Here is a 23,633-nt window from a genome sequence, read left to right as displayed (position 1 = left end):
GGAGCGGCCACTGCACTTCAGTCTGGGCGACAGTGAGACTCCAACTCAAAAAAAAAAAAATCAAATAAAATGGTCTTTGACTACAGACTTTTTTTAAAAGAAATAATTTAAACATAATCGCTTTATCCACTATTTAGATCCCATTTGGAGCAAGGGTTTTAAAACAAATGAGAAGTTTGGTCAGGATCTTGTTGAGATCCTTCTCTACCTCCTGGCATATGAATCTTCCTACCATAAACATTTTCATTGGACCCTGGTCCCAGCAATTATAACCACCACCTAACTGCTAATTAGAATACAAATATTTTAACTCTTTTAGAGCTAGAAGAGCCCCACCATTTTGCCTTAGGAAAAACTGAGCGGCCCAGGGAAGATAATCACCTGGATATCCTGACTTCTGTTTCATTGCTCCATCTTCCATGATGAATGCCTGAGCAACCCCTCAGCTTTCCAGCCTCTCCACCCCTGAATAACCCCTTCTCTTTCCTATCAGTGCCTGAAAAAGTGCTTTTGGATTTACTCAAGGCTACTCTCATTGATGAACATAATTTGTCATCTTAAAGAGATCCCACTGTTTTCTTTAATAAACATTTTATAACCATTGAACAAAGCATATTTTTGTAGAAAAGCACAAGGTTTACAAAATGGTACTATTTCTATAAAACTTCCAAGGTTTAAAAATATCTGCCACTAGAGTTTATGGCTTCTAAGTTTCCTTTCATCTAAGAAATATGATTATATTTTAAAAGTCTAAATATAATTTTTTAAAATTTGTCTCTTTAAATCGAATCTGTTTTTCAGTTAAGAATTCCGAAGTTACAGTTTCTTTTTTTTTTTTTGAGTTGGAGTCTCACTCTGTCACCCAGACTGGTGTGTAGTAGCCGCTTCCAGCCACTGCAGCCTCGACCTGCTGGGCTCCTTCCACCTCAGCCTGGAACTACAGGCGTGCGCTACCACGCCCAGCTAATTTTTTATTTATTGTAGAGATGAGGTCTTGCCAAGTTGCCCAGGTGGGTCTCGAACCCGCAGGCTCAGGCAATTCACTCACCTCAGCCTCCCAAAACACTGGGATTACAGGATGAGCCACCAAACCCGGCCAAGTTACAGTTTCAATACTTTGATTATCAGATATCATGTTTATAGACATTATGATTAGTACTCAGGAATGATATTCATGAAAGGTACTGTTTTTTTAATTGTAAAACAATCTAATAGATGTCAGTCATTAGAAAACTAGCACATGTAAGTCATTAAGAAAAACATTAAAGAAAAACAGAACTATTCCAGTATTCTTACCTTAGACCCTGACAGCATACTGGTCAGCATTTTTGTTCCCCTTCCAATTCCAACCACTACAAATCAAAGAAAGAAATATTGTGACACTCTTTTAAAATAGCTACATATTTTGGTCATGATTTCCTTGCTTATGTAATGTGAAGTTGGAAAGAACATATATTTAGTATAATATGAGCGCTCCCATTACTCTAATCAGTTGAACTCGTCATGCAACTAAGAAATTCTGTGGAAGGAATAAGAGAAAGGCTTTTTTACCAATTCTTAAAGTGTTAAACTTCAAAGAAACCTCAACCCAGTCAATTAGATAATGATATTTTAGAACAATCTCAAAGGACTCACTGGAATTTTATATGGGCACCAGTGAAAAATATATGGTACAATTAACCATGTTCAAGTGGTATGATGAAGTCTTTTGATAGAATTCATTATTAAACAAAGCAAAGTCATCATCATGGCTAATGAACCATTTAAAGATGATTAGTGCCCAGCAGTATAAGATCAAGAAAAGGGAAACATAACAAATTAACCTAACACAAAGAAGAACACAAGGTAAAATCAGGGCCTAGAGAATGAGTCAGTGGCCCACTTTTCTTTTCAATTTCATATGTTATATAACACATTTTGCCAAGTGAGGGTGAAAGAAATTCATCATTTCTTCACTTTTTGAAAGAATTGAAGTATTTGTCATCAACATATACAATTATGTTTAAGAACACAGCTCAGAATTACAAGAGAAAATAATCAGTAATGATTGGCAAAATGAAAAAATTATCATCAATATTTACAGCAAATATCATTCAGTAAATTTACCATGAATCAGAGTCCACTCTAAATGCTTTCCATTCATTACCCCATGTAATCTCTATAACAGCTTTAAAAGGCAATATAATCACCCCTATTTTACAGTTGAAGCACAAAAGACTAAGAACTTGGTGTCCTTTCTGCAGTTAAAATTCAAACCACCTGGGCACAGTGGCTCATGCCTGTAATCCCAGCACTTTGGGAGGCAGAAACGAGAGGACTGCCTAAACTCCGGGGTTCGAGACCAGCCTGAGCAACATGGCCAGACCTCATTTCTACAATAACTCAAAATATTAGCCAGGTGCGGTGGCACATGCTTGCAGTTCCAGTTACCTGGAAGGCTGAGGCGGAAGGATCGCCTGAGCCCAAGCAGGTCAAGGCTGTGGTAGCCGTGAGCATGGCACTGCACTTCAGTCTGGGTGACAGAGTGAGATTCCCACTCAAAAAAAAAAAAATTCAAACCAAACTAACAGCAGACCCCCTTCCTTTCCATTCTTCCTGCACCTTACTCATTGAGGCCTTCCTTCCACTGCCACCAGCCTAAGCCACTGTAAATCTGACTGTTCCACATCCTATCTCTTTCTCTCCCAATTCATATCATTTCATAACCATTTCTGAAACCCAATTTTATACACTACAAAGTGCCCATACAATCCTTAATACGGTCCTAATGCCTACAGCACCAATTCCTTAGTGAAGTATTCGATGTCCATCCTTTGAAGCCCAGCTCAAATCCCAACTCATTCATAGAGTCTACTCCAAACCCCTCAAAATTTCTATGACACTAATCCACATGGATCCTTTATCACTAAATAGGTCAATTTAGTTCAAGGACTAACATAGAAAGCTATCTGCCCTCAGTATCCTCTGAAGAACACAATACTCTTCAAATGACAGAACTTGTTGAACCTGCTGCTGATGAGGCAGAAACTCTGTTTAATAACAACAAAGATTAAATGCAATTTGATTCCATTCAAATAAATTCCCAATCAATGCTTTTTTCTGAACAGCTACTATGCACATAGTCCCAAAAGGAGTACTTCTAATGGAACAACAAAGAAGCCTGAAACACATTTCCTGGCTTTGAAAAAGTTTATAATCTCATTGGGAAAATAAAATACAGCAAGGAAAATCAGTGTTCAAAAAAATGTTGACTGAGCCAATGCATGAATAACGCCAAACAGCAAAATGACAGTATATGATTAAGTGTCAAAATGAACAGAGAGAATAGCTCACTCTAAATAGCTAGAGACCAAGGAGTACTTACTTAAAGCATTTTAGAGTTTGAGTTAGGCCTTGAAGGAGGTAGAGAGAACACACAGAGAGAAGAGAAGCATGTTCTAAGGAAAGAACAAACTACACAAACTCTAAGATACAAGGATGAGAACAGTGGGCTTACCAACCAGAATACAGGATGTCTGAAAAGTACACTGACATGTTTGACTTTATCATAGCTGAAATACTAAAGTGATGGTGGTTTAACCCTCTCATTTTATATCCAAGAATAAGTTCCATCAAAGTTAGGTGATTACTGAAAGCAGAATTTTAGGAAGACTAATATGGTGGTGGCATGTAGAAAAATTATCTGAAATTGGGACCCAACTAACTAGTAGTTTTTCATTCCAGGATATAAGTGAAAATTCAAAGGATAGTTTCCAGGACAGGATTTTTTTCCCCATTCATTCAAAATTTTATTCAATATCCATTGAATAGGTACAGAAATAAATAAAACCTGGTTTCAGCCATCAATGGGTTGACAATCTAACAAGGAGACAGATGTTAACAAAACTAAGAGACTAGAATGAAGTATTTCATTAGCAGTATAAAAGAACAAGCAGGCAGACTTCATACTTAGGAGACAGCATTTAAACAAAATGTGCTGACAGAGACGAGCAGCTTATACAAGAAGAAAAACATGAGTAAAGACATTGCATTGGGAAAAATGTGGATAATTTATAGACTGGATGAATAACAGGGTATTCCATGCACTGTCTCATAATTGCTACTCTTACTCTATCTCCCAAATGTTCTGGGCTCAAATGTTTTCTTTGTAAAAACAAAACAAAAAGCAAAACCCACCACCTCCAAACCTTTCCCATGTTCTAATATTCTATTCTCAAATCATAAAGATAGAATTTGTTTATGAGAGCCACTGTAGGACAGGCAAGAGTACTATACATGTACTTCCAAAACTTTCTGCAGTTGGAAATTTCTGATAGAGACCTGCTAATGTCTGTCCATATTGCCACAGCCCCTAGACAAGGGAACATTCCTGAACAACATTCTTGAGAATCAATTCCCTTACCTCCTATGCACTCCCAGTAAGAAACTTCATTGGCTCCTTAACCTCCCTGCAGACTAATGCCCAATATACTGAGAGATATATTCCTGAGCACACTCCTGAGAGTAACCTTATCTCCTATGCATTCCCAGGAAGTAGCTTCAGGGGATCCTTGACTTCCCTGTATACTATTGCCCATCAACTGAAAGACGCAAATCCCCATTTATTCCCTTTTTCTGAGTAGTCATGTTTGAATAATATAGTATCAATGTAATCGTCATTCTTGTGACTTTATAACTTTTGTATCAATGTAATCATAAGTATTGTGATTTTATAAGTTTTGCATAATGCATGATGTCTTTGGTCTTGTAAATTCCCTTTACTCTACGGCAAGCTTGATTAATGTTTCTGCAGGGTCCCACTGATACAAGCTATGAGATACCTCTGATACCTGGCACCAGGAAGTCTGGACCAAAAAACGTCACTATCGATAAATGAGGCTGAAACTCCAGTTCTATACAATGCTCTGCTGGTCATGTGGCTAATGTATAGGTACTAACAACTCTAGACTTATACAAGAGAACTGTAAAGGCCTGGAGGGTGAGTAGAACAATTTCAGAAAGACCTCAAATCTGGTTCTACTTCCTGGATTCGAACTCAGAAATAAACTTTTTTCTACCAGTTCCCCACCCCTTTGATTTATTTTTATCAAGGGAGAGTAGCCGAGTATTACTCAGACCGTAACAATTCTACTGCCATTTTATACAATTCTATAACACCCTATAGATCAGCAGTCTCCAACCTTTTTGGCAGCAGGGACTGGTTTCGTGAAAGGCAATTTTTCCATGGGCAAAGGTGGAGGGGGCCCAAATTATCAGGCATTAGAGTCTCATAAGACGTGCACAACATAAATCCCTCATACACACAGTTCACAGTAGATTCCCCACTCCTGGAGCTCCAATGAGCATCTAATTCTGCCGCTGATCTGCCTGACAGAAGGCAGAACTCCACTCACCGGCTTATCTCCTGCTGCGCACCCTGGCTCCTAACAGGCCACAGAAAGGCTGGGAGCTCCAGCTTTGGATCATCTTATAAGACCTGTATTTTTTCAATTCTAGGAATCTAATGTAATAATCCAAAACCAAAAAAAAAGTCCCATTCGTGGAAATGTTCCTCACAAATCAAGCCTACTATCAGGTACTAAGCTCAATGACTCCAAATAGGGAAGTAGTTAAATAAATTGTATTTTAGCCATATGACAGCACATTATATAGTCATTAAAACTAATGTTTACAAAGAGCTTTTTAAAATTAACATGAAAATGTTCATATTATAATGTTAAGTTAAAAAAATAACCAGAATATACACGGGCATACAAGGAAGTAGAGCTCAACTTCTGAAGTCTGCATAGTTGCAAAAAGCTAGGAAGATATATAGCAAAAATGTTAACTGATAATTGATGGAAGGCGGAAAAAATGAACAATGTTTTATTTTCAACTTTGTTTTTGTTTTCTAAATTTCTTCACTTGTGCTCTAAAGTTAAACTTTTTTATTTTAACATAAAAATTTAGTTTCCATTTTAAGTGATTTATGATAAATGAGTATATTCTTTTCTCATAACTGCTGTAACAAATTACCAACAGTGGCTTAAAACAATACAAACTTTGGCCAGGTGCAGTGGCTCAAGCTATAATCCCAGCACTTTGGGAGGCTGAGGCAAGAGGATTACCGGAGCCTGTGGGTTCGAGAGCAGCCTGGGCAAAACGGTAAGACCTCGTCTCTGCAATAAATTTAAAAGAAAAAATTAGCAGGGCATGGTAGCACATGCCTGTAGTTCCGGTTACTTGGAAGGCTGAGGGAGAAGGATCGCCTGAGCCCAGCAGGTCAAGGCTGCGGTGGCCAGGAACGTGCCACTGCACTCCAGTCTGAGCGGCAGAGTGAGACTCTGACTCAAAAAAAAAATACAAACTTCTTATTGTACAGTTCTGGTGGTCAGAAGTCTGAAATGGGTATAACTAGGCTTAAATCAAGGGTTTGGGAAGGCTGCACTCTTCTCTGGAGGTACTGAGTAAGAATCCTTCACTAAAGGTTCCCTAGGGGTACATCTCTTGCCTTTTCCAGCTTCTAGAGGCTGCTCCCATTCCATGGCTTGTGATCCCCTTCACTCTTCAAAGCCAGCCATCGCATCATTCCAACCTCTGCTTCCATTGCCACATCTCTGACTCTCTTCTGCCTCGTCTTCCACAATAAAAGACTGGTCATAACACTGGGTCTACCAGGAAATTCCAGGACAATCTCTTTAACTTAAAGTTAGCTGATTCCCAAAATTAATTCCATCTCCAACTTTAATTCCTCCTTGTGGTGTAGTTTAACATATTTACAGGTTCTGGAGATTAGGACACAGGCATCTTTAGAGGACCATTATTTTGTCTACTACAGTATTTTTGAGACTTTGCAAGCCCTCTTGTAATTGTGCCTACAGAATTATATACTAGAATTTTAGATTATAGTATTAAATTGTCAGCTAAATTCTTAAATCTGTACCACTAATATTGCAAAAAAAATAAAAATAAAAGCAGTCTAAACTGCTGAAAGTAAAGTATATTTTTTCACATAGGTCCAGTTTTTTATTTTAAAATATACCGGTTAGGCGTGGTGGCTCAAGCCTATAATCCCAGCACTTTGGGAGGCCGAGGTGAGAAGATTGCCTGAGCCCATGGGTTCAAGACTAGCTTGGGTAACTTGGCAAGACCTCATCTCTACAATAAATAAATAAATAATTAGCTGGGCATGGTAGCATACGCCTGTAGTTCCAGCTACTTGGAAGGCTGAGGTGGAAGGTTCACCTGAGCCCAGCAGGTCGACACTGGGGTGGCCATGTGCCACTGCACTCCAGTGTGGGCAATGGAGTGAGACTCCAATTCAAAAAAAGAAAAAGAAAACAAAAAAAACCTTTATAAAACACTTCACAGGGTAAAGTGTATATTATACATTATAGCTATTTCATAATATCTTTCAATAAACTTTGTGAGAGTTACAGTGAATAATACTCCCCCTTTAAGAGATAAAGAAACTGAAATTTGGGGAGATTAAGGAATTTTCTCAGGATGTGTACAGTTAGTAAATAAAGCAGCCAGCAGCCAGTATACAAACCCAAGAATGATTAGAATCCAGTGTTTATTTTACCATACAATAAAAAACAAAATTCTACTTCTCATAAGTTCCTAGAACTGCTAACTTAAATGACAAATATCCCTTATTTTGTGACTAAATACTTACAGGTTTTTTTTTTTAACTTTATCTCATAGGAAGCCACATGCATTAGAAGAAAAATTAATATATTTGACACATGAACATGTTATATCATCATAAAAGTCTGCATGATAAAATATAAATTAAGCCTCCAAATGGAAAATTATTTCCAATACAATTTCTTCCATACATACAAAGCTCAGCCTTTCATAATACTAAAATAAAAACTTCAACAAGATCTCTTAGGCTTGGAGTAAAAAATAAACTTTTATTTGGTGCCTTAAATTACACTATTTTTGCATACCAATAAAAAACAACCACCAGAAATTAATAGAATTGATCTATTCCTAAGAAAGCAGTGGATCGTATCATCTCTCTGTGTTAATGATGCTGTGCCTTGGAAAACAGTAGAGCAGAATGGTAGGACACTAAAAGCTTCAACTCAAGGGGCAACTTTGATCAACTGGTACAGGATACCTAGAGTGCTAGGTGGTAAGAATCATGAAGCCACCTCTGGAATCAATGACAAAAAATGCTGTGATTGATTGGCAATCCCCTGGGTACAGGGCAGAGGGAACAAAGGCAGGAGTGCCAGGTACTTGCCATCCAACAATAGGGCAGATGCTTTGAAACTGAGTGAATCTGGGCTCAAATCCTGACTTTGTCACTCACAAATTCTATGAATTTGTAATAATGGACATTATTACTTTATTTCTCCGGGTCTTTGTTTCTTCTTCTGTAAAATAGGGATAATAATACCTTACAGTAAGAACTAAACTATATAACTTATGAACACCCTAAACAGAATACCTCATATACAGTAAGTGCTCAGTAGATGCTTGTGATCATTAGTTATTATAAAAACAATAAGTAGTCAGAATCAGTCTACTCATGTTCTCTAATCCAGAAAAATTGATTTCCTTGTGATTTTTTTTCTATTTGAACCTCAAGTAAAAATATTTTTGCCAACATGAATTAAATAAAATCTATAATTTTAGAAAATTCAAAATAATACATTGGTTCTAATCTTCCTGAAACGTACCATTTTACCCTTTTTATTTAAATAAGAACTCATTTCACTTGGATTGCTTAAATTAGGGTGTGTTGTTATTTGTTAGTACCTAACTTTCACTCTAAGAAAATGGATTGAATTCTGCAGCACAGTATGTTACAAACCATGAGTCACAACCGGTAAGTGCATCAAGAAATCAATTTAGTGGGTTATGACCAGTTTTTTTAAATGAAATTGAATAAAATATAAAATACCAGAGCATGTAGAAAGGCAAGTATTGTTCCATGAACATTTGTTTCTAGTATGTGGGTAAGCAGGTACTGGGGAGAATCCCAAATATGGATTTCTGGGACTAGACATGCAGTTACAGAGTAAAATATACCCCAACCTGTGTAAAACACTTTAGCACACTTTAGTCCATAAAGTTGGACTTCAGAACCTCTACCAGATGTGGAAAAAAAAGTTGGAATAAAAAAGAATAAAATTTTCTCCCTTTAACCAATTTTCCTCCACAAGAAGTAAAAGTCTTTCTTTCTCTAGAAGAAAATGGCTTCCTCTCAAGAACTACAATGTTCCTCTTCTCAAGAGAGCTGATCTCAAAGATTAGATCAGAGACAGGTAGAAAAAAGAGCCAAATACCTTGTCAGTAGTCCCCAAGACCACCCCTTATTCGAAGATTGACATATAGCGCAGACTTACTACAGTGATGTAGTAAGAATATACAGCTAGATCATAAAGGGAGAAGACACAGAGATGCACAGGCTTCCTGATTCTCTCTCCCTCCTGTGAGGGGGAACACTTGTGTCTCCTCCTTTCTCCAATAAGAAAAGCAGTAACATGCATGCAATGGCTCTCTCAGGGAAGCTCATTAGGAACTCAGTGCCCCAAATTTTTATTGGGGACTTGGGAGGATGATCAGTCAGGTACCCTCTGCCTGAGTGGTGGGACAAAATTCCAGATTCCTAGAAGGAAAATTGGTGTTAATACAAACAGCTGAGGCACAGCAAACCACCCTTATCAATAGGGAAGTATGGGAACACTCCCCAAATTCAAGTTCCCAGACGCCAGTCAAGGGCAAGCTTCGCAAGCAACCTTTCTAAAGACAAAAACGTCATGCCTGCTAACTATTTTTTGCACAGACACAAGCCTTTTTTCAAAGTTGCATCCACACATGAAAGTAGTTACTTCTAACAGCCTTGTATACTTCGTACCATCTAAGGGCTTCTTTAGAAGATGGCACTATAAATCCAGAGGATCTAAAATATCCCAAAATAGACTGAAAATACATGACCTTCATCAATCTTATCTGTTCTCAACCAAGATTTCTTTCTGATATTAAGTGACAGAGGTATTAAACTTCTTTTCATATCTCTTACCCAGAACTCCTTGGGCTGCGCTGTCTAGAGTCCCTCCATGCCCAATTTTCAATGTCTGTTTTTTCCTCTTGGTCCACTCTGGAAAAGGCATTCCAGCTTCTGTAAGAATAATTGGGATGAAAAAAATGTAATTACCAAGACAAATGAAGTAGGACCTCCATAAACATGAGGGGAATAGGAGATGGCGTTTGCAAAACAAATAAGCATTTTACAAACAACTTATTAAAACTATTACCATACTACTAGCAAAGAACAAATTTTAAAATAGACAAATACTCCCCAAATTACAAATAAACAGTATCCCAAAATTAACTGTCTAGAAACTAGAATTCTTTCTCTAAGAAAAAAAAATGTGTTTGAGTAAATATCCACGCTAGCCTGCCATAACCTAGAATTCTTGGTAATAGTGGGCTATTAGATACAGAACGATGAAAAATCAATTTTGATATAGAAAGCTAGTTTTAAAAGTCTTCAATTTCCATTTCTAAACCTCTTTCGTGTTCTTCACTAGAATCTAATCTACAGCTACCTCATATTGGGGGTGCATCTCATGCAAGGCTACTTCTAAGATCACTAAGTTCCCAAACTACCTGTATTTGTTGTTCCTCTCTCCTAATCAAAGCTTTCAACTCATCAAAGAAGCTAACCTGAACAAAATACTACATGGGAAGTAGGTAACGGTTAGTTCTTAATTCTGAATTCTTAATTCATCTTAATTCTGAAGCATTTAGATTTTAATAAAAGAGGATGCCAACCTGCCAGATCTCATATTCCTATTGTAAAGATAAAATCAAATAATGTTATCTGAAAGAAGCACTGTTATGATGATGATGATGATAGCATATCAATATATTGAGAAAATACTTGCTACTGGACTTCAAATGAGAAAGAAAAGAGGGAACAGCTGTACTGATTGATCTGTACCCTCCAAATCCATCAAACCTTCTTTGTCACCACACTGATACCAAGAAGATAGCAAATAAAGCAAAGAAAACAAGAAGAGAGGACAGAGAAAGGACTAGGGGACGCAAAGCAACAATGGAAGTGGAGAAGCCAGATTAAACGGCCAGCAGGATAGGCTGGGTTGCTCAGCCTCCCAGCATAACTACCAGGCTACTGGGTCAAAACCATGGTCTCTGGAATACCCTGGCGTCATTCTCTGAAAAGGACATCATCATACATGGAAAGGCATGCCTGTCTGCTTTGACATACACCTCTAAGGCCTTAACTAGGCTTCAAACACTTCACCTGTCATTTGCAATCCATCACAAATCTCTCATCCATGAATTTACAGAAATCTTTTGGGGAACTCTTTGTATTTTCAACTTGACATTCCTTGGAGTAAGAAGGCCCCATGAATTTACTGTCTTCCCTCTGTGCCCAAATATACCTCCTTCTAACTTGCAGACCTATGGCTTCTACAATACTGGAATTTGTATTACCCCACTGAACCAAATATTCATGGATAAATATTTATTAAAGTTTTTTGTAGCTATAAAATTTTAGTATGCTTCCGGCCTTGAAGGATTCAAACAGAGATGAGGAGTGGGGATTGTAATTTGACAGGAATCAACACAAGGAAAGGTAAGGAATATTATTAGAAGCCACTGACTGTGACCTAAATCAGTGACTGTCAAACTTGGCTGGCCTAAGAAAGTAGGTATATTTAAGAACTTTCTCAGTCATTCTGATAGTCAGTTGAAATGACATTTGAGAAGCCCTAGTCTTAACACAAATATAGCCTAGGTCAATCACAAGCAATATTGAAATAGAGACTAATGAGAATGTCTACAGCTGAATGTGTGGCTTCCAGAAAATGGCCTAACTATAGCCTCGAAATAGTCAATTTTAACCAAGTTTCAACAAGAAACTTCAGTTCTTAGAGGTGGATTAACCAGAAGGCCAGGATATGGCTTTGATTCCATCAGAAACTTGTCTAAAGGAATGGTAATCATTACCTTGGAAAAAAAAGTTATAGCTTAGCTACAAATCAGGAAGTAGCAATTCTATAAAGAAAAAGAAAAACGATGATGACACCACAATGCTTACCCCCAATGCAAGTCCTCGCTTCAACATATCCTATATGACCCATCCTTACAGGCAACAAAGTATAAGGAAAGCTCAACAAAAGAATGAGTAGGTATAATCCTGGAATTAAACATCTGCAAGAGTGTAACCTATTTGCCAATAAGCATTTAAACCTATAGTCAGTTAAAATTTAAAAACTCTCATTGGAATAATTTGGTTTTGCATTTTTTAAACAGTGTTAAGTTTGCCAGGGGATGCTAAAAAATGTAAGAAAGTTCCTGTACTGGCTTAAAGGCAAGACAGGATAAGGCCAAACTCTGGAGGGTCTTGAATAACCTAGTTAGCTAGTTTTACCACCTAAGGTTTCAGGAATTATTAGGCTACGAACTCAGTTAAGGGAAGAAACAGTAACTTTCATCTTCATGTTTCTATAGGTTAGCACAGATCTGGATTATTGTAGGTGTCCAATTAACTTAGGGATCCTTGATTCCACTGTGAAATGATCTACTGGTCTGACGAACTGTGTGAGTTGAGTAAACAAATAAATAAAAAGAATGCGCTTACATAAATGACCAAGTTATATTTAGTGTTCCTCAAAACGTGGTCCATATGTTACTCTCACTAGAATCACCTGGAGCAACTGCCTAAAAATTCAGTTTCCTAAAAAGACCCGGACTCTCAGAATCACAATTTCTGAGAGAGCAAGGATTAGAAATCTGCATTTGTACAACAGACTCTAAGTAATTTTTATGTCCACCAAAATGGGATAACCACTGTATTAGGTCTTAGTTAACTAAGTATATCTGTATTTCCAATATATTTTTAAGAATGTAAGTTCAAGGGTGCAGAGTTAGTGCTTCCTTTTTGATAGGGTTCATCCACGTGAATCAAACAAAGGCCCCACCCCCCACCCCGTAGGGTTCAGATTACAGAAAATAAGTCTGCACATCTAAAAGGTTTATTGTGTAAGTATGTTTTGTTTTGTTTTATTTTACTCTTTGAGAACCACAAGTGTCAAATAGGCCACTAGGGTTCACGCAAGTGGAAGCCCGAAACGCCCCAGATTTCTATCCAGAGTTAATTCAGTGGTCATTCACCCTTTCCCTTTATCTCTTGAGCCATGAGCGTCGCAAAAAGCCCAGAGTGCTTCCCCTCTCGCGGCGACCGCCTCAGCCTGGTTCCTAGCCAGGCTGCAGTACCTGCCAGCAGCTTCTCCTTCAACCGATTCAGCAGCTCGGCTGAAGTGGGCCCTTTGGGCTTGTGCACCGCGAACACGCCGCTCAGTGACAGCAGCCTAGTAGCCAAAGCGGCCTTCGAGACCCTGGCTTCGGATCCGGTCCTAGCCGCGGTGGCCGCCACCGCCGCCGCTGCAGCGGTCGCTGGCAAGGCCGCAGCCATTCCTGCGGTCGTTCCTGCAGTTGCAGGGACTGAGTCTGTGTCAGTTTTCAAGGACGACGAAAACGCCACTGCCGCCTCGGGAGCCGCCATGCTTTCATAGTCAGACGTATTTTTTATCCTGGAAGCGCACGCTGATGACGCAACAAGAGTGCGCCTGGTATGCCCCCTTCCCCACACTGCAAAGCTGTGCGGACCGAGGGGGCGTCGCAAGGGCTTGTGGGAATTGTAGTCCACGGCCTTCTCGTGCAGGCCAAGGGCTTGCTGTGCCTTCTGTAGGTTCTTCTATAATGTTATCTGCTTCTTACATGGACTTAGTTCCGTGCTGCAGGGGTAATTTGGAGCTGCAGTCCTAAACTGATGAACCCAAACACCAAGTCTGTCTGTGGGTATTAGGCGGGGAACCTTTTAACATACCACAGCATCCTCCTCTCCACAACTACGAGGACCCAACATCCAAAAACTTACAATACTTTTGCTGAGGCTTGTGAAGATCCATGGCTCCCTGGGATCACCACTTCATTATATGTATTGTGCTCTTGGGTTCACAATTTAGAATTAAAATACATAAGATTGTAAGCTCCACTAGAGCGAGGAACCTGTGTACCATGTTCACTACTATATCCGAAATGCCTCACATGCAGTAGACACTTAAGTCAATATTTGGGAATGTATAAATGAATATGAGTTTCTCAAATTCCCCAAACTTCTAGGCACGGCAGTGCTAGATCACTTGGGCTTTTTTGGATGCCCTTCATGTATGCCTGTTCCCCCACTGCAATCCATAATAATTCTAAAAGTTTTATTACCAACTCTTCTGTGGGTTGCATTCCTTAGTACACATTGCTTAGATATCAAAAGGCATTATTGCAATTCAAAAATTAAACTTTCAATGGAGACTTCTTTAACAGATCTCTTACAAGATTTAGGAACATCATTTTGATCCTAGCACAAGGCAGAGTGGAGAAAAATTTTTCATTTTACATATGCTCCAGATACATTAAATGCTATTATGAGTATTTGTGAGACAGATAAAGTTTGGATTGCTTTCCCAGGACCCTTACAGCCACCCTTTCTCCTCATCATCCTCTTGGACCTTATCATCTGGTATCCTAATGATGCCTCTTAGCTGCTCAGAATTATCAATTACTCATATAGGTCCCATTTGAACTTGCTGCCATTCATGCAACAAATACATGGAAGAACAATTTTTTAAAAAACAGTATAGATTTCTTCTTATTTTTCACCCTTGCCCATTTCAATCAGATCACCAGACTCTTACTGAATCTCTGTCTGGGGTACACGATGATATAAACATATGCAATGCCACAGAACAACACAAGTAAAATGGTGAAAACGGGAAATTCTCTTATACATTTTTACCACAATTTTTAAAAGAAAAAATATATAAGAGAATGTCCAATTTTCAGCATTTTTCTTGTATTGAGGGAGTTTTGTAGGGTAGAAATCTGAAATGCCTAGAAGGAAGCAACCTACTCTTGGAGTCTATTATAAAAGTCGAAACTAACTGAAAAGATTATACAGGGGTTGCCTTGGAGGCCAGAAGAGAAGAGAATTGTTTTGAGATATGGACAGAAAAGCTAAACGACTAGTGTGTCACATGATTAGTAGATACCAGCACCTGCTTCAAGATTTTCCCTTCTCTAGGAAGGTGTTACCACTTCAGAAGGGATGGCTATATTCTAGGAGCAAAGTGTCCTTTAGCCTCAGCAAAGAGTGCTGTGTTCTCCTCTTGTCAGGGAAGCAGAGAGCCAGAGACTTGAAGGGAAAGTTGCAGATTTGAGCAACGATGACTTGGAGATAAGAGGCCCTTGCCCAGTTGTCTAGACATCAGCAAGCTTTCCCAATTATGTTGTGACTCTGGGGTAGGGGATGCAGAGGGAGGGCAGAACTAGAGTTGACAAGTAATGCTTACACTTGATTTTTCCACAAGTCCAATGCAAAATCATAGTTAATTTGATTTTTTAAAAAACAAAGAAATTGATATTTTTTGCACATTTGATTTCTAGGGTGCTAGGGCACAGCAAAATTAATTCTACTCTCCCATCAAATATGCATTTTGGCATCAGAAGTGCCAAGCCCTAATTTTCTGAAGTAACCAACATCTCCCACATTGGGCAAACCTTGAATTTGCAGTTGTCTTACCTAGTACATTTTAGTATTAAACTGAGTTAGGACTCTGATTAGAACAGAAACTGATTCATATCAGCTTCGGAGGGGGGAGAGGATTTTATGAGAACTGCATTGGAATACTATTCAGAAAATTCTCTCTCTCTCTCTCTCTCTCTCTCTCTCTCTCTGTCACTTGTGTTTTCTATTTTTCTTTATCTTGCTTCTAACGGACTTTTTTCCTGCTCCTCATTTCACATCCTTTGTTTAAGCCATCATGTTTTGATTTAATTTCAAAAACTTTCTGGCCGAAGTCACTCCTGATCACCTACAGAACATAGTCCCTCACTCTTTCTATCCCTCTGCCTGTACTTTCCTAGCTCACTTCCCTGCTCTATTCTTTTCCACAGTACATCTCATCTCATATACTACATATTTTATAAATTTTGTTAAATGTTAAGTCTGATTCCCTCTACCAGAATATAAGCTCCTTACTTTATTCATTGCTATATTCCCAGAGCCTAGACTAGTGTCAGATATAGCACTCAATAAATATTTATTGACAAAAAGATTGAATGAATGAAATTTCCACAAAGGGGAGTTAGTACCATTTCCTGGAAAAGTGAAGTGCTAATCACATAAAATAATACATGTGTATTACAAATGTAGCTCACCATACCTTGCTTCAAATTCCTTTATCTCATTTTATATGTATGGAACTGAGGCAAAGTGAATAAAATTACCTAATGCCATACTGTAAGCCTCTAACTTTCTAGACCAGCTTTCATGCTGCCCTTAACTACTTAAGGGTCTTAATTTAAAAGACTCAAAAATTAACAAGACTCCAAATCTGTCACTAACTTCCCCATGGCTGCATCCCTGGGAAACTTCTCTGATCCCTGCCACAGGCATGTATGCCTGGGAAAGCTATTTTTCACAAAGGCTTCTTCAAATGTTGTTCACCTGTGCAACTTCCTACAGTTGATAGAATAACAGAAAGTAGTATATGATGAGTGCTTTTAGATCATAGTCCAAGTCCTTCATTTTAAAACTGAAGCACAAAAGGTGTTCCTGATAACCAGGAAGAGTAAGCTGAGAATGCTCAAACCTGTACCATAGACCTGAGAAAAGCATAGTTTTTAAAAGTTTAGAGAAAACTGTCTTTTCAAGATTTCCATCATGGAATTTGAGAGGGCAGGAAAACCCTTTAAAAAAAAAAATCTTTGCCGGGCTCGGTGGCTCAGCCTGTAATCACAGCATTTTGGGAGTCCGAGGTGAGAGGATTGCCTGAGCCCACGGGTTTGAGACCAGCTGGGGCAACTTGGCGAGACCTCGTCTCCACAATAAATCAAAAAAATTAGCCAGGCATGGTGGCACATGCCTGTAGTTCCAGCTGTTTGGAAGGCTGAGGCAGCAGGATCGCGTGAGCCCTCCAGGTTGAGGCTGCAGTGGCTGGGAGTGTGCCACTGCCCTACAATCTGGGCGACAGAATGAAACTCCAACTCAAAAAAAAAAAAAAAAATCTTCTGTCTATGCAATTGAAAATTATCCTAATAGGGAAGAAAATGGTGAGGTGATTAAGGAAACCAGTAGCTGGTTGCACAAGGAATTTTGCTGTGAGCTGGGAGTACTAAAAAAATCTAAAATTATTTTTTGGAGAATGTGCCCCTTGTTATAGAGGATTCCCCTTCTAGATAAGTGTTCTAGGAAACCATCAGCATCAGTGTACCAGCTAGCATTGTTGTGAGAGGCTGCATTCAGCTTCAGTGAATTTTGGGGGGAGATGCTTTCAATACCTTTGCCCATTTCATGATGGGTGATTTGCAAGCTCACCTGCCCACACCACACTGAGTGTTCAGCAGTTTTTGACCAAAAATGTCATGATCCTCATGCCCCATCCTCCCTTTTTACCTGATCTCATCCTGAGTGACTTTGTTTTGCTTTCCTGGATGAAAAAACACTCCTCAAAGGGAAACGTTTTGCCCATGCTGAAGAGGTGAAACAAAAAAAACAGCAGAAGCACTGAAAGGCATTAATATTGGCAAGTTCCAAAATTGTTTTGGGTAGTGGGAAAAAGCATTTTGATAGGTTTGTTGCAACAAGCAGAAAGTACTTTGAAAGGTACTGAAGTTTAAATACGTAAGAATAAATGCACAATTTTTAATAAATAAACCATGGACTTTTGGGGGTCCCCTCTCATATATTATGGCATTTTTAGAAATAGGCTTACAGAAAGTTTTACCTTCTAGGGTATAAATATCTGTAATGTTTTAATTTGACCATACATTCTTTTTGTAAAGAAAAATAATAGTAATAAAATACATCTTAAAATTAAGCAAAGAATGTGTTTTTATTTTTTAAAAAAAGGAAGGATATATAATGAAAGACTATTACTAAGAACCATCACAAACATGTAGGAGTAATGCCAAAAAGCAAACATCCAAATGACCTGGAAATAGGAAAAAATTCCAGACATGGTAAAAGAAAACAAAACTGAACTCTTGAAAAAGATAGAAAAAGAGATAGATTTACTGCTTAAGGCCAGTAAAATAAGAGTGATAAAAGACAAAAGCCAAGCAAAGATCATACTTGCTGTCTGCTCCATCAAGGAAAATGATGTTTGGATGGAAATGGGAAGATCAAACAATTGATAAGAAGAGAATGAAGTCCATGGGGTAAAAAGACTGGAAGAAGACATCTCCCTGGACTAACTGAGGTTAGATCTCCTGATCCCAACAATTATGTCTTGGGGTAGAAGGAGAAGGGAAATATGAGAACTTGCAAAAGCAAATGCTTAAGGGAACAAACTTTAGTTAAATATGTGCCATATGCTGACACCTAACTTTTCGCCATAATTTCTATAGTAACTTTCAAGTTATACTTGTGGAGAAAATAAAGTATAAACCGTGTGCCAAGACTTTACTACGAGGCAGGTGTTATATTATTCTCATTATTATCCCCATTTTACAGACGAAGAAACAGAAACTAAATAAGGTTAGAAAATTTGACCAAAGACACATAGCTAGTACAGAGTAAGTGAATATGACAGGGGATTCCAAGGCCAACCTCAGGCTGTATTCATTAGAAAGACTCACAGATTCAGAAAAGCTGTAATACTCATGGTTACAATTTCTTATAGTGAAAAGGTACAGATTAAAATCAGCAAAAGGAAAGGACCCATGTGATGAAGTCCAGTTATCTTCTCTCAGTGGAGTCATGCACACAGCACTTAATTCTCCTAGCACCGAAGTGTGATAATGTGTATGAAGAGTTGCCAATCAGGGAAGCTTACCTAAGCCTTGGTGTCTAGGTTTTTTTTTTTTTTAATTGAGGATCAGTCATATAGACACTGTTCCTGTATGACTGATCTTAACTACTCAGTCTCTGGTTGCCCTAGAGGTCAAACTGCTACAGAAGTGGCCCAAGGCCTCAGGTATACAAAAACATTCTTATTAGTCACGATATTCTCAGAGATTGTCTTCCAGGAGCAAATAAAGGATCAGTCTTTTCTTTGGAATGTGCAGAGTTTGAGTAACCCAAGCTTGCCGGGGTTAGCCCTTTACTGCATGGTAGATAAGCTGGCACTGGAACCCCTGCCTCACCTCAAATCCTCCAAAGCCTGCTACAACCACTGCCAAAGATCTTGGAGAGATAATGGAGAACAACTTCTAGAGTAATTTTAGAAGACACAATTTGGGTAAATATTATTTCAATTTTCAAAAGGAATCAAACTACAAACAATAAACCTAGGCAAGATTCTAGACTAAGTTCCTAATAAGATAGCAGTATAAAAAGGAAGGGATTATCATAAAAAGCCAGAATGGGTTTATCAAGCATCTACTATGTGTAAAGCATTGGGAACTCAGCAGCAAGCAAGCAATTATGATCTCTGCTTTCATAGAGTACAGAATTCAGCAAAACAAATATTGAGCTTCTACTAAGTGCCAGACGTAAAGGCAAAGTTCCTACTCTTGGAATTCTTTGTAAACAAGTCATGTTATTCTAATGCATCCACTTCTTTGAGAAGTTCACTGGACTGGTAAGTGAAGGAAATCAGTAGCTATGGTTTACGTGCATTCAAGCAAGCTACCTGATAAGGTTTATTATGATATTCTTAAGAACAAGACAGTGAAAAGTGGGCATTGTAAGGAAAGTCAGATGGAACAGCTTTTGAAAAAGGATAATTTTTAATGGTTTAATGTCACTCAAAAAACATTCTTAGTATTGTGTAATAGGGCAGCATCTAGGACAATGTCTCAACCAAAAATTTAAGTATCATTGACTTGGATGAAGATATAGAAAGTATACATACATCATTTGCCATTGACCAGAAGCTGAGAAAAGAGAGTAAATGCCTTTGAGGACAGGAAGAGCTTACAAAAAGATAAATTCTGAGTACTCATCATATGCCAGGCACAGTAATTAGCATAAAAGTCATTAACTCACATGCAACTCATCTAACAATACTGAGAAGTATTATCACCATGTAAAGATGAGGAGATTGAATCAAAAAAATCAATCAACTTGCTGAAGGTCCAACAAGTAATAAGTGGCAGTTAGATTTCGTAGAAGTCGGGTTTGCCTGAGTCCAAAGTTCATAATCTTGACCAATATCCATGCAGATAGATAGAAAAGATAGGCTGAATTTAAATGAATTTTTACAGAGATGACCATTAGGAACTAGAATATGAAAGCTAAAAAGCAATTTTCAAGAGCAGGTTATAGCATATATAGTTTAGAATCAACCTAAATGAAAAAGTCTTGAGGATTTCAGTCTAGAATGAGTCTAACATGAGTGTAATTCAAGCTTTATGTGACTATAAAATAGTCACAGAACAGCTTGGAAGCAACAATGGAATTATCATGTTTAGAATGAAGGAGTTGTTGCCAGGTCCTGATAACATGTCTGACTCTAGGCAATAGTTTATATTCCATATCTTTCTCTGTTTCAGAGATATCTTCTGTCTTTATTTAAAAAGGCAATACGATGAACTATCCACAGGAAAGTATCTTTTTGAATCAAATAAAATTGCTGGTTTTTGTAGGTCAAAACATTTGAATACCAGCAATTTCAATCTAATATTGACACCTGATAATAATTTGATGTGTCACTCCTCTAGGGATATTTCCATTTTAGCTGAAGAATTCAAAAGACAATGGTTCAGATTAAGAAGGGAAGATACTCATGGACATGGACTTTCTGATGCTTGCCAAATCACACCATGTCCAATCTACATTTTCCTGACAGTTTATTCCATTAAGCTATACCAATACCTCTTTATGGCATTGTCAACCCATGTCCATTCAAATAAATGAATGTTCCTATCTCAGCTGACTCATTTGGCAGTAAAATCTAGTGTATCTGCCAGTGCATTTGTTGGCTCACACAGCCTTTCTATCAAAAAATATATAGCGCATTCTCACATTAATAAGCAAAAAGAGGCAGTGTGTTCTTCCTCCCCCAATCTGAGTTTGAAGTAAAACAAATGTGAAAATGTTAAAGGGCAAAGAGGTGGAAAAGAGAGGACATGGTGCAAAAAAGCCTGGGAGGATAAAGGTACAATTTATACAATGAGAGTACTCGAATTTTTTGCTTTTGGGGTCCAAAAGGAATTCCCGAGCTGTCAGAACAATTCATGCAAAGGGTGTCATTGATTCTCTACAACGTACACAATGTTATCAAGGGGCATTAAGGACATTTAATGAAGTCTCACATTAAACAGATATATACATTTATAAGTATTGAAATTTTATTAAATGGCATTAATAGTATATATATATATATAATTTAATGTATATTACATATATGTTAGGTAAATTAAAACCACAATAGAACTGACTACTCTGGAACTGGTCAAATGTTGTCTTTACTGTTATCAAAATAACACAATAGGTGTGACTATTTTTATGTTATTTAACATTCATTTATATAACAAATGTTTATTACGCACTTGCTTGGCGATAGGCACATAAAATAACTGCTGCAAATAGTCATATCTATAAACAGCTTGGAGAAAGTGCTATCAGTGTCTGTTTTATTTAAATCTCTGAGGATCGGGATATTTAAAATCATCCTATATTCACATTTCAAAGATAATGTACAAATTGTCTTTATTGATTAATCTATGCCATCATAGGCTGGGGAAATGTCATCCTGTGACTTCAGTTTTCTTTAAACGTCTAATAATGTTCTCCACTTGAGGAAAGGTTTAAGGCCAGCCCAGAGACAGAGGTGATGGATGTTTCCCATTACCAGGTTGAATGAAAAGCCTCTTATTTAGCATGGACCATGCCTAGAGGCGAACTGAGGCGAACCCTCTGTCATTTTTTATCCCAAAACTCCTGAAGGCTTCAACCTTTTCTATTACTACTTAATTGAATTTAGAAAATCACGATCTTCCTTTTTAATATTTTACAGACCTTTAAATGTAAAATTGATTTGGGGTAGAGGGGAGCCTGGAGAAAGTTTGGATATATTCTTCCTAATCTGTGGTTTGGTATCTATTCCACAACTTTAAAAAAAAATGCATGTTTTGGCCACGTTGGAAAATAAAAGTCTGTTCTCATTCTTGAAGCCAAGGTGTCCCTAAATTTCTAAATTCTTATGTCTAGCTTTAAGTATGAAAATGATGCGGATTTTTCAGGTCAGCCTGGCTTCGAGAGTGTCAACTCAATGGCTCGGTCAGTCAAGCCCCAGAGAGGGCTGTCTCAAGGGACTGGTAAGCCTGGCCCCGGAAGTGTCAGCTCTAATGGGCTGACAAGCCAAGCCCCGAGAGTGTTGTTGGTTTGGTGGGCAGGCAAGTCTAGCCCCAGAGTGTCTCAGTTTGGGAGTCTTGTCTTCTTCCAGCAGCTCTCCTGGTTCAGCCGGCTCAGACGGCCGGCAAATCAGCCTCTGGGGTGCCCGACTCTTCGCTTCTGACGTATCATCTGCAGCTCTTCAGATCACAGCTTTTCAGGGTCGAGGTTCTTGTCTCATGCCCAGGAAGAATGAAGGACACAGACGGTCGGAAAGTGAGAAAGCAGGATTTATTGAGAGGAGAGAAAAGTTCCCACAGTGGGAGAGGACCCGAAGGGGTTGCCCCTCTGGCCGAAAACCTGGTGTTTATATAGCCCTAAGACTGAACTGATTGGCTAACACTAGCTGTGAGCTGTAGCTGTTCTCATTGGTCAGTATTAAGGACCAATCTACAGGAGGTAGGGGCTTAATGGTGAGCTGATTGGTTGCTTTTCGATCCCAGCAATGAGTACTTAAGCTCTAGCTTGAGAGGCTCACAGGAAGCTTGTTTACCAACGCTGAGCCTGCAAGGTCTGTGGGGAGTTTGCCTGTCTGCCTAACCTTTCCCTAGCTATCTCCTATCTCAGAAAATATTTCTAGAAAAAAAAAGCATGAGTATAATTCCTAAAGTTACTTTATACTACATAGCTTTGGATTGCATTCAGTATATTATTACTCTATGAACTTTATAATAGAAATCTCAAAACTCAGTTCTAACCTATGCTAACATTCTATATCCACAATAAGTGTTATTTTTTCTTCCTTTTCTATTCAACTCTCTACTTTGAACCGAACTAATTAACCATGAACACCTGATTATTCTTCTCCCTAGAAACAAAACTTACCTCACAGAGTTTCTGAAGGGAAAGAAAACAATATTTTCTCAGCACAACTTTATAACCTGCCTGAATAGCTCATTTAAGACCACAGGCAAACTCAGTGTTGCTGGGTTTTGGTCTGTTTCTTAATCTGTACCATAGGAACTTAAAGTTCATATCTGGTTTGTGACTTGGTCATGAAACCTCACTCAGTGGCTGAAGTGACTTATTTTCACCTATTCTGCTAAAGGTTATATCTTACCCAACAAATTTTTGGTAATAAATAACTATTCCAAGGGGACACACACACACACACACACACACACACACACACACACACACACCTACCTATACTTACAATGGTTTCACTTACAGTATTTCAACCTTACAATGGTGCAAAAGCAGTACCCATTCAGTAGAAACCATACTTTGAGCACTCACACAATCGTTCTGTATTTCACTTTTGTAC

The 23,633-nt window shown here is 38.4% G+C and overlaps 1 protein-coding gene across 2 annotated transcripts in view; it reads right to left on the bottom strand.

The window, feature by feature from the left end:
• The window catches only part of TRUB1 (TruB pseudouridine synthase family member 1), a 40,936-nt gene extending 27,332 nt beyond the window's left edge, over window positions 1-13,604 (bottom strand). The window contains exons 1-3 of one of the 2 annotated variants that reach the window (XM_008063408.2): window positions 13,246-13,604; window positions 10,019-10,117; window positions 1,297-1,352 (exon numbers count right to left, since the gene is read on the bottom strand). In XM_008063408.2, coding sequence (XP_008061599.1) covers window positions 1,297-1,352; window positions 10,019-10,117; window positions 13,246-13,534 — 444 coding nt within the window. In that variant the 5' untranslated portion in view covers window positions 13,535-13,604. The remainder of the gene's footprint in view (window positions 1-1,296; window positions 1,353-10,018; window positions 10,118-13,245) is intronic. The other variant, XM_021715189.1, reaches the window with a different exon arrangement.
• Window positions 13,605-23,633: the final 10,029 nt, after the last annotated feature.

Source organism: Carlito syrichta, unplaced genomic scaffold (assembly GCF_000164805.1).
Source record: "Carlito syrichta isolate Samal-C Ts95f unplaced genomic scaffold, Tarsius_syrichta-2.0.1 Scaffold306834, whole genome shotgun sequence".
NCBI classification, from domain to species: domain Eukaryota; kingdom Metazoa; phylum Chordata; class Mammalia; order Primates; family Tarsiidae; genus Carlito; species Carlito syrichta.
The sequence above is the reverse complement of the archived record's forward strand: the minus strand, read 5'-3'. Positions and strand labels throughout refer to the sequence as shown.